General features: G+C 34.0%; 1 protein-coding gene across 3 annotated transcripts; it reads right to left on the bottom strand.

The window, feature by feature from the left end:
- Positions 1–449: 449 nt before the first annotated feature.
- LOC145597902 (cleavage stimulation factor subunit 77-like) lies at positions 450–24,997 on the bottom strand. 3 transcript variants are annotated; one of them, XM_081654172.1, is made up of 22 exons: positions 24,661–24,997; positions 24,479–24,541; positions 23,891–24,000; positions 23,583–23,683; positions 22,909–22,970; positions 22,700–22,840; positions 19,186–19,314; positions 18,621–18,667; positions 17,019–17,082; positions 15,941–16,061; positions 15,742–15,800; positions 15,595–15,663; positions 13,610–13,750; positions 12,978–13,042; positions 11,712–11,808; positions 9,733–9,792; positions 9,058–9,210; positions 7,997–8,063; positions 7,804–7,911; positions 6,412–6,546; positions 3,319–3,540; positions 450–779 (listed from the first exon to the last, which is right to left on the bottom strand). In XM_081654172.1, the coding sequence occupies exons 1-22, from the start codon at positions 24,733–24,735 to the stop codon at positions 616–618; spliced, it is 2,253 nt and encodes a 750-aa protein (XP_081510298.1). In that variant the 5' UTR covers positions 24,736–24,997; the 3' UTR covers positions 450–615. The 3 variants fall into 3 exon arrangements, with proteins under 3 accessions (XP_081510298.1, XP_081510306.1, XP_081510313.1); XM_081654180.1 differs by lacking the exon at positions 19,186–19,314; XM_081654187.1 differs by lacking the exons at positions 24,479–24,541; positions 24,661–24,997 and having other exon boundaries at positions 22,700–22,830; positions 23,891–23,926.
- Positions 24,998–25,485: the final 488 nt, after the last annotated feature.

Raw genomic sequence — 25,485 nt, 5'->3', positions numbered from 1 at the left:
TAACAAATTTAGAGCATTTGGTGAATTAAAATTTATTTCTAACGGACCTTTAAATTCAGGGTTATTTTGAGATCACGGTGTAAATAATAACAAACATCGGTGGTATTTGGTGAATTTTGAAAAACTTAAGAGTATTTGGGGAATTTTGCAAAAAGTCAAGGGCATTTGGTAGCTCAAAATAAATGTGGAACCCACAGGCCACATACATCCCGGGATGTATGTGTATTTCAAATTCAAAATAGGTTTTAAATTTCACTTAAAATTTCAAAACAAGTGGAATACAAGACCCATATTATTTAACCAATTGCAAGTTGCCAACATACATCCCACGTATTGTAGCCTTTTCGCAAAACAATTTATGAAATTATTAAACCAAACAAAGCTATATTAGCATGCAACTCGCACTTGAGCACTACATTCTCATCGGATTATAAGATATTTGACATGTATTGCTAAAAAAGAGTGCAACTGCAGATAAATTATTAGAAGGATAACTGAATCATTACATTATTAGGGGATTATACAAAAATTTATTAGTTAAATATAAATAATGTAAAATAAAAAGAAAAACTAGTGATACAAATGCTAATTGTACAAAATTGCAGTATCAGGCTATCAGCTAGTGCTCCCAGACTGTTCTCCAGAAAATGCACTGCCATACGAAGTTGATCCTGTTTGTGAAGCTGATCCTCCATGAGCTTTCTGCAGTTGGCGCAATCTGAAGGCATCTTTGGGAAGAGGTGCGCTCTGCATTGAAGCAGTTTCATCATCATCTTGTCCTGCAAAAAGAAATCAACCATATATAATGATCCCGAGCAAGTTAATATGTATAAAGCTTCACAAATATCACAATGATCAGCTTGATGAGTGCTACACTAATACTCAGTATGGTATTCACACTATACCAACCACAGCCATTCACATAATCCAGCCAGCAAACTCCAGGTATCAAAATAACCAAAAATCAGTTCTATAGGAGCTTTTAAACCTGTGACTCGCAAGCAACTAATGAGACCATCAATATAAGGAAACCAACTAAATTTGGATACATAAGAGTATAAGACTAGGTTTCAAATTTAAAGACATCTGAGAAACCTGTATCAGCAGTTTCTTCATCAAAACTCAAAACTGTAGATACAGACCTATGTTTAGTTTCAGCAAGGTACAGTATCTAATTCAATGCATTTAAATTTTGAGTACATTGACTCAGTTTGATTGACTTGGTCTGTTTCTAGTAATCAGTTCACGATATATCATATCAACTTCTAGTTCAACTTATCAACGAAATAAGAAATAGTTGTGGTTGTTTTACGTTATCTCATAAGAGTACAGATATGCTTTGAAATGGAATGAAGAGCTTTGTACCATGGGAAACATATTGAACAAAACGAAAAACAATAAGAAAAAAATGCATTGCAGGCAAAACTAGCAGAAAAATCAATTAATGTGAAACTAAGACTCTCTCCTATGGAGCAGCAAGCATTGTAAATTTTCATTTCCGAGGTACCTATCATCCACTGAAATAATAAGATTACTTAGTTCATTGTTAAATAGACCATTCTATAGGCTTAAAAAATTCTTAATACTCACATCTATCATCCTCAATAAACACAACTTTTGTCCTTCATTAAAAGTAAGACATCTGGATTTCATATACTCTCCAATTTTGAAAGTTTTAACTCAGTTTCCCATTTGGGGTGATTCAGAAAGCTTGACTTAGTTCCCTTTTACAACCTTACCAACACTATTTACTACTTCACAGTTTCTTACCTTATCCACCTTTCCCTTACACTAACCTTGTTTAAATTCATCTTACTTTAACCACCTTTCTCTTACAGTAGATGAATCAAAATTCTGAGAGTATGAATTTTGATGCCTTGTCTGTTGTGTCTTATAAGGCGGAACAAATGGCAATTGGCAGAGAGTTGCATATTCGAGAAAAGTAGACTTTGATTGATTTCAATGGTAAAATGTAATACTCCTTCCATCCCACAAAAAACTTACCCTTCTCTTGGGACACTGTTAAAAGAGTGCAAGTGAATATTAAATTAGGTAGTGGATAATCCTTCCATCCCATTATTAAGTGTCTGTTTTACTAATTGGGTGCCTTAAAATAAGTGCTTTGTCTCATGTATTCCTTAAATACCCTTTAAAATTGGGGCCCATATGAACATCACACATGCTTTTTCATTATTGTTTTTACTAGAATACTGTACTCTTTATAATTATTTCCAATGTACTTCACACATGCTTTCTATACTTCCTTCATTTACATTACAACCCATGAAATATGAGAAACGAACACTTAACAATGGGACGGAGCCACGGAGGGAGTACTATTTATTGTTTTTTAGTTGAATAGAGAAGTTGAAAAAAAATATATATAAAGGGAAAGTAAACCATTACTATATTAAGTGGACCAAATTCAAGAGAGGAATGGGAAGCTTATTGAGGGACAAGAATTAAGAGAATGGGAAGTTTTTTTGTGGACTTCCATTTCCTTATAATATTTCACATTCTATGCCAAAGAATGCATCATTTTTCTAAGGTCTAAGATAAGGTTCTAGGTCTCAGAAGCAACCTTTTAATACATTTCCAGTGAAGCTCATTCACATTGATACAACCACTATCCCATTAGTTTTTATTAGAATATATTTCCTGAAAGTTCTGGGGACTTAATTATCAGCTGCCCTGTGGTAAGCAACATGTCTTGATGATACAAGGAGTGAGCAATCATGCATGTTTAAGATGCTTGTAAAAATCTTCTAAGCCATGTCCATTCTTATAAATCTTGCATTTATTAGAACCACATTGATACAACCACTATCCCATTAATTTTTATTAGAATATATTTCCTGAAAGTTCTGGGGACTTAATTATCAGCTGCCCGGTGGTAAGCAACATGTCTTGATGATACAAGGAATGAGCAATCACGCATGTTTAAGATGCTTGTAAAAATGTTCTAAGCCATGTCCATTCTTATAAATTTTGCATTTATTAGAACCACATTGATACAACCACTATCCCATTAATTTTTATTACTAGTAGAATATATTTCCTGAAAGTTCTGGGGACTTAATTATCAGCTGCCCTGTGGTAAGCAACATGTCTTGATGATACAAGGAATGAGCAATCATGCATGTTTAAGATGCTTGTAAAAATCTTCTAAGCCATGTCCATCCATATAAATCTAGCATTTTACACAAATATAGTGAGGCATCTTAGCAAACATCCATTTCACACAGAGACATAGTTGAGCATCATAGCAATCATGCATTTTACACAGACATAGTGAAGCAACAAAATTATAAAACATACTCTCTGCATCTTTCCTCTTTCCAGGTTGTCTATCTCTTGCCATTCTCACAGATGAACCACTTGGAGCTGGACGGGCTTTGTGTGTACCAGATGGCTCACTCATACCAGAAGCAGCGACTGCAGGTACTTGACCTGCTGAGGGCACATGCTTCGACACCTGTCCGGTTACAGGGTTACTTTGCAAACATATTGACAGCACGAAATCTACATCTGGTGCAGGACCTGACATTTCAAAAATTAAACTTTAGTTGTGGGGTAGACTACAGATTAAGAGGCAATGAGAAAACAGCAACTAGTAATTCGAAAGGAACCACAAATTGGCAGAATGCTGAAACTGGCAAGCACAAAATGTTAGATGTAAACAGAAAGCATCAAATCCAGTAAAGAGAAATCCCCCATTCCACAAGTTTTCTTTAACCAGAACAACCAGGGTCAACAACTTGGCAACTAATAACAGGTCAGGTAAGAAAGGAAACTCATAAATATAATCCTCAAATTCAGTTTCTTACTTTTGATCCACCCTCCCACGATTCCCAACCTCATTAAAATTAAAAAAATAAAAAAAAATAAAAAATTGAACACATGCTATAGTTTGCTCTTCCATATTTTCCTCAACTAGTTACACACTTACACTACGGCTTTCAAATTCATGAAAAAAATCTTCAAACCCAGAATTCTATATTGATGATACGATCTTAATTCCACGGAGCAATTAGGTTGTAAAAACTTTTTTATCAATTTTTTTCATATTGACCATGCCCAAGATTTTACTTTTTTCACTTTCATTTTCAAGCTCTTTACATCATTATATATATCCAGCCATAAAGATGCATATCCATTAAGCTTATTGACTATGATCATAAAAGACTTCTCATCTATATAGCCTTTCACTACAAATCCTATTACACCTCGTCATCCATTCCTAAAAAGCATTAGGATCAAAATTACTTACCTAGTTTTGGAGGCTCTAATTTAACATTTTTAATGCACGCATTTCTTCCTTTCCCACACTCATCTTCCAAAGAACTGAAGTTCAACTTATAATAACCTCAAATTCTTCCTCGTTTTTAAATCCCACATGCTTCTATGCCTCTTAACTACAACGTCAATTCCAATGGTTGTGAGTTTGTGAATAGTGGTTGATTTCTTAAATAAATCACTTATCTAATAAGATTATTAAGAAATCTTCCCTGATTAAAAGACGTGTTTAATTGAAAATTATCCCCATGCATTCGGCACTTTATGGTCCAAAGTGAAAGTACAAAATAACAGACTGGGGATTCTTTGTTTTTGAAGCCGAGGATTAAGAACTGCGTAATGATTCAAAACCCTCAATTAACCAACACTTGTGCAAATGAAGCTATTGAAAAGTTGAAGACTTACATTATAACTCGTGTTAAAATTCAAGAAAGTTTTAAAGGAGTGGTTAAAACGTTGGAGTAAAAAACACATAAAGGTTTGAGAAAACATTAGTAAAGGAAATCAATACAGTTCACAAAATAGTAGTGGGATAAAATAATAAAATAAAATAAGATAATAAATATAGCAAGTATGTATATAATAACGACATGTTGACATGAAAATTTCTCCCTCAACACCGCCCTATCCAACACCATATTTTCCTCAATACCTAAAGCACTCATGTCACTCCCAATCACCCTCTTTCAAGTTTTATTAGGTCTTTCCCCACCGCTCGCGATCGTAATACTTTGAAATTCTTCAAGCCTCCTTAGTCCTTACCGCACAACACTTGGTCTGCTTCTTACATGGCTAGACTATCTTAAACCATCTTAAGCGATTATCCCTCATCTTGTACTCAATCGATGTAACCCCCTACTTTCTTCCTAATTATCTCATTCCCCAACCGATTTTAAGGCAAATGAAAAGAATCTCAAAACAAGTTTCAACTTCAAAGGATCGTTTAGTAAGTGAAAGAGTGAGATACTTGGCTAAAATTCTACTTTACATTACCCTTTAAGCATAACACTCAAAATAAAGAAGTGAAAATTTTAATAATTATAAGATAAGAGCTCTAATATATACTTGAAGAAAGAATAAGAATTTGTATTTCTTCCCAAAATGGATTTTACAAAAAAGTCCAAAGGAAAAAGAAAAAAAAAATTGAACACTATAGATGTTGCTGAAATTGTATTCATGACTTACTATGGCCGAATAATACATTTGTAGAAAAATTTGAGGAAAATTATACATTCTCGTGACTTCCTTGTGTTCACAACTTCACATGTTTTGATTCTGAAAACCCAGTTAAAATGTTGCTTCTCACTAGAATTTTGGCTGATAATATATGGGTGGATGGGCACTCCACCACATGTTTTTAAAGCAGTAATTTTCTCTAAATGGCTAGTTATCAAACTCTGCTTTTGGTTAACAGTAATGGCTGATTTGTAAATGCTGATCAGTCAGAAACAATTCAGTACAAAAATGAGTAAGGATGTTAGACAAAAATTACTAGTGCCATTTCTTGATACAAGCAACACATAAAAAGGCTCAAGGCGATGGGGATTTACCTATGCCTTAGGCTACCACATTGAAGTGAGACAAATTTAATATAAGGTGAGAAAATTTCGAAAAAAAAGCCGAGTGCACCTCACCAAAATCACCTCACCTGGTCCAGTAAATGTAAATAGACCATGTCACTTTGTGCCTAAGGCGCACCTATACACCAATACTTAGCCAAAAATAAACTACAAAACAAAATTTACAAATTCCTCTTTTTTCAAGCATAGGGTTCTAGTACATTTTAAAAATAAATTACAAAACAAAATTTATAAATTCTTCTTTCGTCAAGCATAGGGTTCTAGTACATTTTAGCAATATCTTTTTTTATAACAGGTATTAAAAAAATTTAAAGGAAAAAATTTACTATTAAGATCAAATCATCATTAAAAAAAGGTTAAAAAGAACATAGAAAAAAAATCTTTTAACATTAATCTCATTGATCTCGTAAGTGTGATACCAAATCCCATATTGCACCGCATAAAGTGTAAAAAATTACAGGATAAAACTTTTATGTACCTATCACTAGCAAAACAATTAAAAAATTGAAGCACTTGAATTAAGTTCAATTATCACCTTCTACGGCAGGAAGATTTGCTATAAATGCTACAAGTGCAGGAGGAGCTGCTTTTAGAATCCCATCAAATGTTGACATGGTAGTAGAGACAGTGGGAAGACCCCCTATTATTCCACTTGGAGGAGTTGTAGACCCTGCAGTTAATGATCAAGTTTTCAACATCCAGAAATGGTACGAGTAAAAACACAAATTAAGTGTTCGGGTAAACATGAAGTTATCATTAATTTTGCAAAAGTTGAAACTATGTTAACTCCTAAAGTGTGACGCAGTGAAAAATTCATAACTTGAATACTTTGATCGTCATCTGTAATAAACTTAATTTCTTTGAGAAGCTTGATTCTTATAAATTCGTGCCTAATGCTAAAAGTGAATATTCTAGTGTATCAAATTAAAGGAGACTCCCGTAAAATTTCATCCCCTAAAATATCTAAATATCCGAATACAAAAGAACCTCATTTGATGCTTGTCATTAAAATTTAATTTTATTAGGGTCATTTATGTGGACAATTTCAAAATCCCTGATAGATGTAATTATGTAGTATAAAATTATTGCACAGCAGGCTAAATTTCAAATGACATAGTATGAACTGATGATCCAGAATTCACAGACTCACAATTCATATAAGCTATGTTACTTGGACTCTTTATTTTTCCTCACATACCCGTGTTGGATCCTAGACATTCGAACATGGGTATGACACTTGGACACTTCACTTTTAGTTCAAAACCATGGAATTTTTTTACAAAATAGCCGAGTCAGACGCTTGGACACACACCCATATCAGACATGGGTAACCGAGTCCAAGTAACAATAGCATATAAGAGTATATCATACTCTAATTCAGAGGCATATATAAATATATATACAGGATTCTGTTTCATTGCATTAGCCACTTATTCCAGCTTTCTAATCTCACATATTTTCACATCTAGTTTAATATTTGCAGTAGACACATGTAGGGAATATGAATAGCTACATAAATTTTACAATAAGTCTATAAAACCTCTTTACTTTTATGATATAAGTAAATCACACAACATATTGAGCAAGGCATTCCCAGGGGGGCTGCACCTTCTAAGCCATTTGTATTTCTTGAGAGTAGCTAACCCTCAGCATATGCTCAAAATTGAGACTTTCATGGATTAGGCGCTTTTATGGACATAGTAAACAAAGGTTCTACTCTAACTTTGAACTTTGGTTGTACAAATCCAACATATAGCATATATATTGTTTGCAACAAGTTGCAAGGCATGTCAAGTTGTCACAGTTGTAGGTTCTGATTACAGAGCATAAAATGTACTGGCAAGATTACACATAGATTCAATATCATGACATTTTGTGCAAAACAGTTGCACACAAAATATAATCGTTGCAAAGTTTGGTTCCAAACCTTGTTTCTGCCCAGGCTCATATATCATCATCTGGGTAATATCAGGATAAATCACTTTGGACGATTGGTCCAACATAGGAGTAACTCCTGAAGTACTCTTCTCTTCACCTTAAGTAGCACAAGTAACCCCATCAACATTTAATAAAATGTGGAAAATCTATCACAATCAACACAGTGTTTAGAAATTCAGTACCTGTAGTAGTAACTCCATTTGGCACGTTAGATTTTTCCGCTTTTCTGTTCATGTTCATGGTGAGCCACTGGATGTTTAAACAAAATGATGCGTTTAGTATTCTTGAAACATTTAGTAATCAAAACATACTAAATATCTTATAGCTCAAGAATTTGTTGTGCTCTAGTATTTGTTACACATATTTAGTGATACCAGATGTCTGTAATGCCATAAAACCCTATCCAGTATGCAAGGAAAAAGAAGGGAATAAAATATTTATGGTTGACATCACAACAGTAGGGTTACATTATTTGTGGACAGTGGTACAACCGTATACGATGCATGCATTACAAGAAATTGACTGGGCATAGAGCCTACAAATCATTTTTCCATTCTTTCGAGCTATATCTGTCATTTTACACGCGTACTCCTGATTGTGATACAACCACATTGCATGATCTAGATCATGGACATTAATCCTATAAATCCTTTTTAAATTTTTAAACATACTCACCAAAAAAACTCAAAAGACCTCCTAACTTTGTTACAATCGGTTACTATACTCTTTGGAATTAAACAGAAGCAACAAGAAAAAAATTCATACATAAGTTGATAGAACCTCAAAACAATTATAGATTGACACCTGTCCTATTTCTATTAACATAATATTATCCACCATACAACTAGTTCTGAACCAGGGTTCTTCAGAAATTGGGTTCTCTAACAATTCTTGATTATTAGGAAACAGTGTGCCGCACAAGTAACCAGGAAAATAACAAACACATTCCACACAATTTTCTCTCTACAACATCAAATTATCAATAATCATTTTAACAAAATGACATCAACATTTAAACAAATAAAAGATTACATTAGGCACTAGTACAGGATATGGGAACAAAAAGTAAAGGTACATCTGATTTTAGTTCCTCTATCATCACAAATGCAGGAATTTGATAAGAAAAATGTAAAGGTAACTTGCAAATCAGATAATCTGATTTCGGTTGCTCTATCATCACAAATTTTGTCTCTTTTTTATTTTTATGTTTTGGAAAGAAAGAAAGACAAGAATTAAAACACACCGCTTGCCGTGCTAAATTATCCAAATCTTTAGATGAACATGGCCAAAGATCCATAAAACTGTATCGTGAAATTACTTCCTGTAGTGAACCCTCCTGTGCTACACCTCCATCATCACTGGTCCTCCAAAGAGCCTCTTTCCTTCTTTGCTCAACCTAACAACAAACATCAGACACTATCAGAAACTCCTATACGAACCTTTACCATGTATAAAATTACGGACATCAAATCACACAATGACCAACTACATTTTTATTTCAGTGCCACTCAGGTTAATATAAAATTTGGATACAAGGCTAAAAATATTCAATTCACTATTAGTCATACAAGTTTTAGTACTGTTTCTCTGCAATTTGCATACAGTAAAAATAACGTAAGACCCATTCTTCATCTTCAGGTTTGACAGAACAATTACAGACATGTATTTTCAATATTTGTTGGATAAGTTACAAAAAAAAAAAAAAAAAAAAAAAAAAAACTAGGTCCCTGAAGGCCAAACTCCATGCTCTGTTGAAAAGAGAAATTCCAATTATCAGTCACTGTTCTCATTATATGTGGTACAAATAAATCAGAGGAAAAAATCCTAAGAGACTTATTAAGCAGCAGTAAGCACATCAAAAGGCCACTGAAAATGAAGAGCTATATGAAATTAAGAATCAAATAACAATCTTTACTACCTTAAGCATACTAGCCAGGTCTCCATATGTTTGCTCAAATTGTGCAAACCGCTTCCAAACCTGTGGATTATAATTGCTAGAATAAAACACTCTTTTTACTAAGTAACCAAAGATTAAAATATAAAAGATAATATGCAGTGAGAGGATCAATTAAGAAACTGGACATTAACTTATTGCATTTAAATTTTAAGGTAAAAAGGACCAGACCCAAATCCTTAACATTTTAACAAGTCTTTTATGTATCCAATTTACACAAGATCTCCCACAGTACCTTCCACTATAATGAATATTCTGAATATTGACCTCAACCTCAAGGCTATACTTCCTCCATTGTATACTAGTCGTTACCTTTCCTAATTTTAGATGTATTACTATAATTGCTAGTTGACGAGGACCAAGAGGTTTCTTCCCTGGTTTATTCTTGCCATCGTCAAAATTTGGAATTGCTATTTGAGGTTTACTTCCTTATGTCACTCATAGAGTCATAGGAAGTGATTAGGTAATAACTAGTCCATTTTACTTTATTTTAAGTGATTTTATCCTCTACTTATACAATTTTAGTCCCGTTTACATTTTAGTGGTTTTTATTCATTTTTATTCCTTATTTAGTAATTCATTTACAGTTTCTTGATTTTTATACTTTGTTGATTTAGTTTAGTTCTCTTAATTTATTTCGACTTTTATTTAATCACTTTCCCTTGTCACAACTACAACAACACTCTCCCTTGTCTCACCACGGCCACCTTCCAAACAACAACTCCATGCAGCAGCACCCCCTCACAAACACAACATCGGCCTGCAGCCTCACGCACTAAGAACAATGCCATTCTCAGGCCTCAGATCAACGCAGCATCAAACACCAACTTTCGTCCCTGCACAATCAACACCCCTAAGATCATTACAACCCCACCAATTACATTGGTGCCATGCAAACCAAGAAAACAGAGCAATTCTCGAGTTCGAGCGAGCCACAATCAAGAGGCATTCGGCGAACCTAAAGGTGTTTGGTTCGTTCAAACCTTTTAAGACAAGCCATATACGGAATTAAAGAATGTTTGATAGATGTGATCTGATTGGTGGGTCTCTTTGATTTCGGACCGCATTGATGATGATAGACGAAGTAACAGCCAAGATTGATTAACGATGATGGGCAGCAAAGAAAATCTCATGGAATAGCCAACAAAAAAGGAAGGAGGGGGATTTCTAACTTTTGGGGGTTTTATTTTTATTTTTATTTTTCCTTTCTCTTCAGTTTTCTTTTTGTTTTTATTACTCCTCTATTTTTTAAAGTGCCTCACTTACACTATTCACATACACCAATGTTTGTTCTTTATACATAAAATCTAACATAGTTATAGAGGTAATTGCTACCTAGCTTACCTAAAATGTTTGTGATTCATTGTAGTTTAACAACATCCCCAAATTTTGTTTGGTAGCTAGTAGTTGGTTTATTGATATTTTCAACTCCTATTTTATTAGTCCTTGAGGACTGAGGATAATGACCATTGCCACATTACTTGTTTAATGATCCAAACAATGCGAAATTTCCTTTGTCATAACCACCAACACCCCTATTACTTTGAGAAGAAAGAAGAGTAAAATATAGAAAAAAAAAACCGTTAATGTTAGAGTAGCTATATATACTTACAAGTAAAAGGTGGAAGATGGTATATTAAGTGGGAAAACATGAATTGAATTTCACAATGCTTATTACAGAGAAGTATATCCCCTTATTAGGACAACTATAAATCTGATATTGGGATTCTTTAGCGACTATGGGTGACCATTATGTTGAAATAGTTGGGACAGCAACGGTCTCACTTGAAGCATAGGAAGGTTAAGAAAAGATCATAACTACTAAATAGCCACAATCCACTCCCCCCCCCCCCCCCCCCAACACAAGGACATTCTGTAAGCTTTATCAAGAAACTAAATTAGATGTGATTGCTTTCAGAGCAATCTGGAGAATGAGTTTGCACCTCAACAGATTCTTCAGGTGGAAGTGAGTTGAGTGCACGTTCAAACAAAGCTCGGATGTTTCTATCATCATTCAAGCGTGACAAAAAATCTGCATATCTGCAATATATAATAAATATGGAAAAAAAAAAAAACAGAAAGATGTGTTGGTGATAGTGTTATATATACACACACACACACACACACACACACACACACACACACACACACACACACTCACACACACACACACATATATATGTTATCATGAGTCACATTGAAAACAAAGAAAAAGGATTGTATGTTGAATAAATTTTTTGATGGTCTTTTCACAATAACTTGTTCATTGACACTTGAGCTTTTATTTATTATTAGGGTGGCTTATGCGAGCGATGCGCGAGTCATAGGTAGCAATATTCGGGAAGCTCTTTCGGTTTGTCCTTACATCACAACTTTAGTTATTAGTAGCAGGAGAGAAAATAGGTAAACAAGTATTTTTCAGGGGTATAAATGTCCGCACATTATTCATAAGAGTTTTAAAAAATAGTTAATTAACATCAATGGGGGTAATTAAGTAAATAAACATTTTAGACGGTATAATTGTCCAAGCACTATTAATAAGAGTTATCTCATGCTTTTTAAAAAGAAGGGATGTATATTGAAGATAACACAATCTCATTTAGTCATATTTTCGAAAACTGTTAAACCACAATGAACATCACAGAATGCCCAAAAAAGTGTGCTTCCATAAATGTGTCAGACCTTTGTTGGCCAAACATAAAAATTTAACCATTGATTTATAGAGAAAAATACAATAACGTTACTGATCAATCATTATCTAAAAATATTTTTCACGTCCTTTGATAATTCAATAATAAGGAGATTTGGGAGAAAATGTAATTAGGAAAATTGCAAATATTTGCAATGGCAGAAATTTAGCATGGAACCAGTTAACATGTTTTAACAAGGCAAATCACACCTGAACTTAATATATAGTTTGAGCATCCTATAAAATGGTTGTCAATGCCTTGGACAGCATGAAAAACCTTGTTTTCTAGGAGATAAAGACTTGAAATGCTCAAATAACAATTTACACAAATGGGTATTCAAAGAATTTTGTTATATATCCACCAAAATCTAGTTCAAAATGTGTCTGGTATGGAAAAAGTAATGTATTTGTTACTAACAATTCATGGAAATAGTGGTCAAGGATATTTTTTCCTCATCAACCATAAAAGGTCAACTGGAGTTATTTACATGGAAAACAGAGAATATATATAAATACTCACTCAAGGATGTATCCAGGCTCGTGCATGAAACGTTTTAATCCTGCTTCAAATATATTATGAGCAACCTGTATGAAGAGACAACACAAAAAATCAAACAGCAGAAAAATAACAGCAACAACTATTGAACAAGAATAAGAAAGACATGGCCTAATAATAGCAATAATGAACAGTACAGTGAGTATACAACAAAAACTGGAATTCATTTTTCTGGATCTCCCGGCCATTTGAATGCAGATAGCAGGTATTGGTTTCAATAAAACAAAAACCAGGTAATATTGGATAATTTATGAATGAGAGCTTATTTCTAATAAGAACATTAAGACAACATAGTGGGCTAATTTTGTGGGTCAAAGAGAGTATGTTAAGTTTTTCTTTTTTTTTTTTTTTTTTTGGGGGGGGGGGGGTATTTAAGTAAGTAATTTACTTCTTTATATTAGAAATTTACACCGGCATCATATAAAGTTCAAGCCCCCGTGTTGGGGCAAAATAGTAGGTTTACATATGTTACACCCAATAGCAAGGGTATGTAATTCATAAAACCGCATTTCTTGTTCTATCGTAGTAATCATACAAATGATCTTAATTAATATTTGATAAGAAATTGGGGAATAGATTATAGAGCATTGAACTACCTTCGGATCCTTGTCAAGACAAAAAGACATCATTGCATATGCAACATATACATGATAAGTGCAATTAGGTGACTTGCGGGCATCCAGAAAATACTTGCGGGCAGCTTCAACTCCTTCACTTCTTCTAAGAAATCTAATAAACTGGAGCATCAAACATCACAAAGCAAAAGTTAGAGACTGAAAAGACGAAATTACATGTGTATTCTACCAAAGGAAAGCGCTTATCAACATGCTATAGATTCAGTATTGGAGATGTGATGCTGTAAAACGGAGTAAACATCATCAAATACAGGTCACCCTAAGACAAAGACCAAAATCCATGATTATTAATCTCTTTCCTCAATTCCTTTAAAAGTTCAATAAAAAAACTTGTTATAATTCTAGTGATCAAATACCAGAAACCATCTTCAGAGAATCCTGATCACTGGTAGTCATCAACTTTGAATAAACAAGAATAGCCAACAGAACTTTGGCAAATCAACTATGTAAACTGCAGAATCACAAGAGTTCACACAGATAAGGTCTCCAGGGAAGAAATATCGCTGCACATGCATGTGACAACTCTTTCAACAAGAGCCAGCTGAGAACATTATTGCATGAATTTTTTATTTATTCTAGCCAAAAAGCACACCAGGTCAGACCAAAACTTCTTATTTCCGTTTAATTTCTAAGGAGAATTTTATTTTATGTGTCACTAATATATATATATGTCATTTTGAAAATTCACATTAAAACCTAACAAGATCCTGCTAGATTTTTTTTCCTTTTACAACAACAACAAAGCCTAGTCCCAAAATGATTCAGCTAACATGAATCGTCATAAGGAATCCTACGATATAAAGAAAAGGGACATAACAAGACAGCCAGTTAGAAGAGTTTGAAAAAAGGTGAGTAATAAAATGAGAAAAAGAAAGAGCATCCAAAAGGGAGTTTTAAAAGAGAACCAACTAACCAAGAATAAAATTCAAGAAAGTTTTGGAGGGGTTCAAACGTTGGAGTAAAAAAATCATACAGGTTTGAGAAAACTATAGCAAAGGAAATCAATACAGTTCATAAAACACAAAGATAAAATTATTAAAAGTTTAAAAATATAATCAAAGTTTAAATGACAGATCAGACCAGACAAAAAAGAGTCAAACCAGACAAAAAGCTTAAGGCTATGTTTGGATAACAAAAAATGGAAGAAAGGAAGGGAAGGGAAAGGGAGGGAGACAAAGTTTCCTTGTTTGGATAATATGTTGGGGGAGGGAAGGGGAGGGGGAGGGAGGGATCCATTTTCCCTCCTCCTTTAATAAAGACCATCCCTTCAAAATTGGAGAGATTTGGAGGGAAAATGGAGCTCATCATTTCCTCCACTTTCCCTTCCCTCCCCTTCCTCCTATTTCCCTCCCTTCCATTTCCCTTCTAATTTGTTATCTAAACATAGCATAAGTCTTATATTATTGTGACATCATCAGCAGTTTCCTCATTTGCATGAACAGGCAGGAGAAACTATTTCATGGTTACAAATATCAATCTCAGAAAGATGTCATACTCTTGAAGGTTATAAAGCAAAGACTGATAAGAGGCTCAACAACAAATGTCAGAAAAGGACAGGTAACATGAGATGTTCAATTATGTCCATCTCAATTACAGTATGGCAATTCATCGGTTGAGCTTGTTAAGTGCAATAGAATGATAAGCTGATACAATATGTATTCATATATGCGGTGTAGTATGCACAAAACAAATTGACACCAATAAATTGGGTTAAGACTTGAGCTTAACTGCTTAAATCCATAAAGTCAATATGGCGAGTATCCTTAATCTTAAAGCCTGATAATCAGCTTGCATAATCTCAAACAACTTTCTTAAAAGGGAGATTATGACAAGACCTTTATATTCATATTATAAATAGCTAATTGAATGCTCTTTGCTCAGGAAAAACTGCTCTAAGACAACTTTGATTATTAGAAAAGTCCTTATAAATTTCTACCACACATTACTTGTATATGTGAAAGGGCTGTTGCATTCACACCATCGCCCAGCAGGCTCTCATAAATCTTCTTTGCAGGCTGCATCGAGTAAGAAAAGTTATTATTAGATAAACGATTCATATAAATGATCAAATAGATAAAGCAAGAGAAGTTCACCTGGACCGCTCCACGGGATTCTTCCAGCTCAGCATAAGCATACTTCAGCATCTCAGAACCTGCTTGAGGAAGAAAATAAGAAGCTTCAGAAAGCCCACAAGGAAAGGCAGAGACACTTTCATTTCATGAAGAAAGCATAGACTGCCTATGAATTAAAACATGACAAGAAGCTATGAAAAGTCAAAAGCAAGAAAATCACCAGGAAGAGCCTTCAGAGCTCTCTGATAAACTTTGATAGCAGAATCTACAGAACCACTTTTAGCATGCCATGAAGCATAGTCATACCATATATCAGGATAATGATATAAATACATCAGACACTGGAATCATTCAAAAAGCAAGGGAAAGTTAAAAAGTGACAATAGGACAGTAAGAGCACAAATTTCAAACAAAAACCATGAGAAACAAAATTAGAAGCAGCAGAAAGGAACCACTAGCTTAGCAGATGTATGATCATTTAGATGAACACAGAGTTGCAAGGTTTTCAATATTAGCTGCCTCATAGTAACGTTATAAAGTTAGCCAAGAAATGACTTCTTGCTCAAAAGCAAAGGTAATACTGCAGATAGTACAGGCACAATTTTGAGGTACATGCAAATGATGTCTGCCACTTAGCACTCTTCAAATTCAGTAAGGGAAACAATCATCCAAGTTAGCTTGAACTTTATTTGGGTAAGCAAGCCTCAAAATCAGGTAACTATACACTTTTGTTTTTCTTTTCCTTTTTGCTTCAAGCCTTATTTTCTCTTCAGAGCGCATGAAGTTGGTGTTTTTTTTTTTTTTTTTTTGAAAGATAAAAAGCAATTCAATTAAATTAAGTCCAGCACATGAAGTAATTTAATTTAAGAAAAGAGACAATCATCACTTAAGTATGCTAAATTCTACAGAATAGCTAATGATACTAAAGCAACTTGCATGTTGAAACTAGCCCACCACTTTATATATGTAAATAAATGAAAAAGAGAAGGAAAAAAAAAAAAAAATTAATCGGAAACTAAGTTCACAGACTCTTCAATTCACCTTAAGTATCCGTATCGGATCTTTGACACTCGGACATGGGTGGATGCTTAGACACTTCATTTTAGTTCAAAATCATGAAAACTTTTAACAAAATAGCCGAGTCGGACACTTGGACATGTAACCATGTCAGACATGGGTACCCGAGTCCAAGTAGCATAGATTGGAAACGCATTGAAAGGGGAAATAGATCACTAAAAGAAGAACATAACAACAGCATATCCAGTATACTTCTGCATAAATGCATACATCTATTCTACCTGTTCATAGGCAAAGACAATTCTTTTATTAGATGATACACTGTCAATCCTTTGAGGATTCCCCCTGCAAAGAAAACATTTTCAATAAGCACATAACTATAGCAGAATAAACAAAAGGATAGATGCGGAGGAAAGCATTGTGTTGGTTTGAAGCACGGAACCAACTTTTAAGCAGATATCATAAAGCAACTACAAGAATGAAACAGTACATACATCTAGTGTTATGTACGGATCTATAAAAAAAATACTTGAATTACTTTAGTCTGATAAGGTTGTTACCATAGAAAAAAATCGCGCTCGCGGTCGCGTTCGCGGAAACGGACGCGTTGTCGCGGAACGGTCAATTAGAACGGATCGCGGATTTCGCAGCGTGATTTTTTCCAAAAACTTCACATAAGTCTTTTTTTGAGCTTTTAAATACATTTTTATTTATTTAAACAATATTATTGCCAAAACTACTTTATATACAGCCCAATATATGAGATATGGCATTTATAAATTTATTTTACCATTATTTGAGCTTTATTTTTTGTTACACTCAAATAAAATAAAAGCTACAGTCAGCACAGGTAGTGTATACTTTGTAATACTCCAAAGTCCAAATAGAAAGAAAAGTCTAACCCTTCAAACCACAAATAAAACATTAAAATAAAAAATAAAAGAAAAAGAAAGAAAGAATTGAGAAAAGGCCACGTGTTAAGAAAAGCAAAAAGGTAAAAAAGAGAAAACAAGCAAGGAAGCCAGCCGCATGCCCGCATCAGACAGGAGAGAGAAAATAGGACCTGCAAATTAGTCATCGCCGGGAAAGAATTTTGGCCGGAGTACAAACTGCTTTCAGCTCGCCTAATTCCCACGACTAAAAGCCCCAATACCTTTCTTCCTTTTATGGCTAGTCTATTTGTTAATCAGTAGATTTAGGGTTTTATTTTCGAACCTTAGATCTGGAAATTAGGCTGAATATGGATCGAGTTTCTACATTTAACGGCCGCTACAACTATAGAACGGTTATATAACGCCGTTCTACCGTTACGTAACAGCCGTCGCGCGAGTTGGGTGTGATTTTCAATGCGCCGTTATATAACGGCTTTTCGCGGAACGGTAAGTCCCAAACCCGTTACAAAGCGGCCGCAATAAAACGGAACGGCCGCTTTTTAATTCCATGGTTGTTACACAGCCATGAGGTTATGCGTTCAAACTCTGACCTAAACTTTTCACTTCCAATGTTATTGGGAAGCATAAACAGAAACGTAACTACGGTGCTATTTTTTATCCACAGGGAGAAGGGTGAATTTGCTGGATCTTTGAAGAAGGAGAACCCACTGAAATAAAGCAACCAATAATATGTAATGCCATCAGATCAAAGTCCATGGCAAAGCAGGTCTAGGGCATAACCACAATTCTTCTGACTTACAAAAATGAGTAAGGCTGATAATAAGTTCCAAAGAAAAGAAGGTAAACGGTACCCCCTAAAATTTCTTATAGGTGAACACATCACAATCTTTTGTATTAAAATTGGGAAAAGGGGAATGATACACAATACTACATCGTATAAAGTACAAGTAAATAAACAAAATGTGAAAGGCTTACGGTACCAATACTTACTTTTCAAATGCTAAAAGTTTTTTCCATGTCATCCATTGTTGTTCTTCCTGTAAACATTCAAAGATAAATCAACCATGAGATATGAAGGCGTAAAGTGGGAAGGAAAGAGTTTTAACTACAAACGATGTATGACAATCCAGCAAGTGACTGGCTTAACATGCATTAGACATGAAGGCATGGCAAGAGGATGAGTTCTAACTAAAACAATGATTTATGACACTCTAACAAGTGAATGAATCAACATGATTAAGCACAGTATCTTTGCATGGCCATAGCATATGCAAACAAAAGGCCCAAAATAGGCGTAAAGTGTGAAGGAATCAGTTCAATCAACAAATAATGTATAAAACTCTAACAAGTGACTGGCTTAACATGCATCAAACATGAAGGCATGTGAAGAGGATGAGTTCTAACTACAAATGATGTATGACACTCTAACAAGTGACTAAATCAACATGATTAACCACACTATCCTTGCATGGTCATAGCATATGCCAACAAAAGGGCCAAAATTTTGAAACAAACAAGATACAATCTTTAACCAAAACTAATACATATAAATTGCCTTGCAAGAACCAGTTGGTGGGACGGCCAGCATGTTCCAATCAATTTCATCAACATATTTCTTCCGCTCTCTATAGACAGCTCTTGCACTATTAAATTTTGGTTGAAACTCCGATATAAGTCCTTTAGCCTGCATAACAATTACCACATTTCTAATCATGATACATTACGGCTTCTCAAGTATTAAATATCAAAGTTTATGCTACCAAGGACCATTTTCTCCATAAAAGAAATTGATAGAATAATTAAAATTAAGTAGCCATCGCATACGCAGATAATTATAAAGCATCATGCATCAGCATTTTTCATTTCAAGACCAGCATTAGTGAGAATATGGAGCCCAGCTCATCCAGCAAGCCTATATGGCAACTGATCCAGCATACAAAGTATAAGCTAACCATGGTATACTATACATCTAGTCCTGACTAAAGAACTTTATAAACAAAAGCTCAAGTACTGCCATATACTCGAAATATGGAAGATGCTAAAGGGACTTAATTTGACTAGATACAATGATACATGCACCATTGCTATACAGAAGCCCAATATTAAATTGAAAATGATTGCCGATCATTGGTCCACTAGAATTACCTCATTCACAATATACCTATAAAAACCTCTAATTTTTCAAATAAGAATCATATAGTAAGAGCCAAGTCACTTTTCTCCTGTAAAAAAATTTGGTTACACATTTCAATACAGTTAAAAAATGTTAAGACACCTCACAAATTTGCGTTTATCTATTCATTCTCTTTCTAAATATTCACGCTGACTATAAAGTTTCTTTCTTGATCCAGGTTCCTCTCTAAGTTAAGTATTAATAGTCAGAGAGGGGATATTTCCTCAAAATCCTTTTAAGGGTAGCTCAAATTTGCTACTTGGTACAAATTTGGGCAATTGTGTAGCAAGCAAAAGAAAGTTCATATCTCATTCATCTATCCTATGTGCCCCCTTGTAGCATATTTCTTAAGAGACCTTCTTTCTCCACTAGCCTAAGAAAGGGAACTTATATGTTGGACAAGCTCATATCAAAACACAACTAGGAACAGGTAATGGAAGGTTTATGCTACAGCTTCAACTCTTAAGAAAGGCAGAAATTAATTCCTTAGAGATATTCATATTTAGGTAGCAAAAGAGATTGATACAAATAGACCAACATGGTCCAATCCAAAAAAGGTGAAATAAGAAAACGAGACAAAAATATAGGTCAGGTGGTCATTTCCATGGCTAAACCAAATGTAATAAGCCTGCATATAGCCTAGAGTCAACTCCACTTCCCTCAAGAAAATATCACTGATAATCAAAGGCAACAAGGAAGATATACATAGGACATGATATTTTATCATATCAAACAAAGCTCAGTAGTACAACTATCAATCATTCAATCCTCCTACTATACATAATGAAAAGGTTTAGAGGATTGCCCTAGAACAATTAGCCTCAGTTCTACTAAATAAGAAGCCCCTTAAGATGTAATGAACAAACCTAGGGGAGGGGCATCATGGAACTCTGATATTATTCTATTAGTAGTCATCAGATTTGATATGAAATTATGAACAGGGAGAGTAGGCATAGAGAAAAGGCATCCAGAATATTTGAGTTGTTATTTGCTAGATTTGCAAGAGGGTCAAGTCTTTTGAATACTTGTAATTATTATTTATCTTTTTGTATTTCAGGTTTGCTAATTAAAATCACCATTCTCATCTCTTAGAACCATGTGCAATATGCAGTTCATTACAGCAAGCTAAGGCACTAAAGCTTTGTTCTCTTTGCGTGAAATAAGCTGTTCTTGTCTGAATTTTCTAAAATTCTGGTGTGGTTTGAATTTTTCTGATGTGGGGTGGTCTGGTCTGAATTGACATGCAAAGATAGGATCTTGTTAGGTTCACTCAACATATATTTTTTAAATATCTAATATTTTTTATTTTTAAATACGAATATAAGATAGATGGCAATAAGGATAAATAAATAAGATCTAATCTGGTCCGAAATTTTCTGATCTTAAAAAGAATAAGCAATATGTAATAAGAATAAGGTGAAAAGAACAAAGCCTAAGAATACTTAATTTAGAGTTTCCTAGGAAATGGATCCCTAAGAATACTTATTTTAGAGTTTCCTATGAAATGGATCCCTAGCACTATGGGTAAAGAGGTAAGCTCGATTTTATAACACCCTCTGCATTACATCCACTTATAGTTCACTTAGTCAGAATAAAAAGCTACCCGAAGTAAACTCTATGACCTCAACTGTCACTAGAAAGTGAAACTCATTAGGACAAGCATCAAGCCCTACTTTCAAAATTGCACCTTGATATCTTGACAGCAGTTAGATGCAATTGCATTGAACCCATGCACAAGTGTGGCAGAACAAAGTCTGAGTGGTGATCTCCACATAATGTTTTCAGACTCACTTGAGCTTGAGTGAAAGGATAAGTAATAGACAAGTTGTCAATAAGACATGAAGACTAATTCTAGATGTTAACATGTTAGGTGATTATTTTATGCATTTTGGCCCATTGGGTATTTAACAAATTCGATAAAGAAAAAAACAAAAGAAATGAAAGTCCTTAAACTACATACATGAATATGTACATAATAACACCAAAGTAAGCTATATCATGCGCAGCAGGATTGATAACACACATAAATGTGTTAGACTCAGAATTACTATTAAGCAGCGGGTGTACAGGCTTTGACAAGGGAATCAAAACTTAGTAATTTGGTAAGAATGAGGAGAATGAAACTTTACCAAGAGAAACCATGCAGTAAGGATCCACACTAGTGGGTTGGTTGTCTATAAGCTACACAAAATTTAATTCACTTACATATGCACTTGAATATGTTTAAATACTTGATGGGAACATTAAAAGCTCACAGGGAATAATAGGGAAATAGAAATAGATATTATTTGCTCCTAAGTAGGATTTGGGGGATTCTATATATTTTAATCAGTAAAAATCAGATAAGTACAGTAAAAATAATATTGGTTCATTTAAATATTGTGAAAAGAACCAGGCTCTCACATTGCATAACTCCAAAACTACAATAACAATTATCTAGAATCATGTTAAATGAGATGAGCTATATTGATAAATTTAATATGATAACTAGTCATCCCCATCATGCACAAAGAGTTCATGAGTCATAACTTCTTTAGTTATCTCCCAGTAAAGGAATTGGAAGCTAAAGAAATGGGCCTTTAAGTGCCTCAAGTGCCTTTGGGTGCCTCAACAACACCTCACAAATATTGATTTACATAACAGCATATGCTTCATGCTTAGAACAAGACGGCGCACAATGGCAAACATTATAAATATAATACAGAGTAACACTAAGGGAACTAAAATAAAGAGTAATGTAGTACATGTCCAAACACGGTACATTACAATACTTAAGATGGTACATTGAAAACAATGCTGAATAGAATAAGAACACACTTCTGCGCTTGCTTACATCTATATACTAAAAGAAGTAAAAAAATTCTTGAAAAACCACATAATAAAAGATCAAAATTACCAGTACGCGGCTGACAGAATTTTCAAAATTCTCATATTCCTTCCATAGTTGTTCAACATTGTGCGTTGGAGTGATAATAGCTTTTTGATATGCTTTGCGAACAGCAGTCATACGATGAGTCTCATCCTGTGCTGAACGAGCCTGCCAAAACACTGTTAGAATGCACATATATCATTGTAGAAGGTAATGTAAAGATAAGTGTGACTAACCGGTAAGGACTTCAAGAAGCTGATGTACTCTAACCATACAGGGCCCGATGCAACATCAGCTCCTGTTACAAAACTATGTATCATTAAAAGCATCAAGCATCTCTCAACTGTCACACCCTTCAATCAATTGCTATAATCAGGACCAATTCCACCTCCTTTTGCAGTATGACTATAAACTGCAAGCCTGTCCTTAATGGTTTATCCAAGCAGAAAAACCATAGATTTACCATAAAAACTTTGACCAACAGGGTGGCAACAAAATAGACTTCAAAAAGGCATTTGACCAATTCAGATCACAGGCATGAATTTGCAACCTGAAGCCCCAAAAATCGCATACACTAGCTAAGGCCACATAACAGAAGTTAGTTTACAGAAAGCAATGATGGCTATACCCTACTTGGTAAACACAACACTAAGGCGATCAAGTTCTTTTGCTCCATGCTCAAAACATCAAACATATAACTGTAGATGATGAGGATAATAACGAACCAACTCACCAACTGAAGGTTATATGAATTATATCCTTCTGTCAAACTAGATAATTAAACTACAGTGAATAACTGAACGAACAAGTGGGAAAAAGGTGGTGGCCATGAGAGTCATTGGAAAAAATTCAGTACGGAAACATCTTACTGAAAGTTCTTTATGTATGTTTGCGAAAAGAGTTAACTTACCGACACAATTCAGCATATAATCAAAGGCTTTCCTTGTTTCTTCCTGACCATCAAAGCCCTTCTTTTCATTAACCTTCTTTATAAAACGAATATAGCACCTCCTTTTAGAAGCAATATGGAGCACACAGTGAGACATGTATTAATAAACAAGAAAAGTACACTTAGAAGACATCAAAAGATGCTCATGTATCACAAACAACAACTCCAAATTAGAAGGCATGTACAAACCTAAGACCAGATTCACATAGCAAGTTATAATGTCAGATTATCCATAGTAAAGCCCAAAGGAAATAGAAGATCTCACTTACCAAAGAGGAACTTGAGGACAAATCATTAGACAACGGCTAAAGATTTGTTTTGTAGCATCATCATTATTGACGGCCATTTGTGCCTCCACATACTGCTTCCAAAACTTTGCCTGGACATCAATTTATTCAGTTTAGATCAATACTTCGTACATTAATTCATTCTTATTTAATCGCAACGTGTTCCTTTTAGGGATGTTGCAATTAATTTCAAAATTATATTATCCGGCCAATGATTTTCACTATCTCTCTCTCCTCGTCAAGTTTCCATGTATATTGTTTTGCTTTAACTTCCAACCATAATCACTACTTTCTAAACACTTTAACATCTTGGGGTTTGAAAATATATTAGCAAAATTATTACTACTTGCTTGTTTCACCTCACCCATTGCCATTAAAATCGAACAAAAAAAGTAAATCAAACCAATGTAGTTTTGAACCTAACAATGATTCCAATTTATCATTACATGATTCAAATATTACCAAAACCCGAAATTTCATTACTTTGAACATAAAAATGATTTGTTCCTATATGACAAACTTAGCATAAGAAATTATTTATGAGCAGAAATTTAGATAGAACGCACTTACAGCAGTAGGATATATGGCCAGAAGTTGTTCATAAATAGGAATTGCTTCAGTAATTGCCAGATGCTAATCACAAAAAAAAAATAAAAAAAAAATAAATAAATAAATAAATAAATAAATACGAAAAATTGCAAGGAATTGAATAACAATAAATTAGAGTGAGAAAATCAAGTAGTAAAAATTACCAAAGCTTCGTTTGCCAAAATCTCAGCAGCTTCAACATTGTATTTATCATTATTATTGTCGAGATTGTCGGCCATTAGTGGGTTAATTAAGGGGGTTTAATGGGTTCAACTAAACCCCCAAATCTGAAAATTTTATTCAATTTTTATTGGAAAGAGTTAAACAATGAAAGAATAAACGGAAACGAATGTGTAGTTAGTGAAGTAGCGAGTGATTGAGCTCGATTTCTCAAGAGTTCAAGTATGCAAAAAATAATTTGGCATTTTTGGTTAACAATTGGGGATGCAGAGAGGGCATCTTGGCGCTTGAACTCGATTTTATAACTAACTAGTGTGTGGCTCCGGATTATTACTTTGAATACTTGTAATTGAATAGATATATTCATTATTTATTATTTATTTATTCATTATTTGTTTATTTTTAATAGTTTTGCATTAAATCTTTGAATAAATTATTTATTGAACAACTATTGATTATTTATATAAACATTATAAAATTTATAATGTAATGAAAATAAAAACATAAATATTATCAAAATAACATAATCCTTTTTTTTTTTATAATCTAAGAATTTCTTAAAGGTTCAGATCTCCAATCCATATATATATTTATGACTCGAAAATAAAAGCATGATTATTTTATGTAGATGAAATGGTAAGTCATCTAATGCGTATTTTTGCGGTTGTGAGTTCGAATCTCATGATAAGCATTTTTCAAATATGAATATGATGACGTGGCGATGTTGCCACGTGGCACATAAACATTTTTAGGAACGATAATTTTTTATTAATATTTAATTTATAGTAAAATTCATGTAATATGGGGCC

Source organism: Chenopodium album, chromosome 2, assembly GCF_948465745.1.
Source record: "Chenopodium album chromosome 2, dcCheAlbu1.1, whole genome shotgun sequence".
NCBI lineage: Eukaryota > Viridiplantae > Streptophyta > Magnoliopsida > Caryophyllales > Amaranthaceae > Chenopodium > Chenopodium album.
Note: the sequence above shows the minus strand (reverse complement) of the source record. Positions and strands in the feature narration are given on the sequence as shown.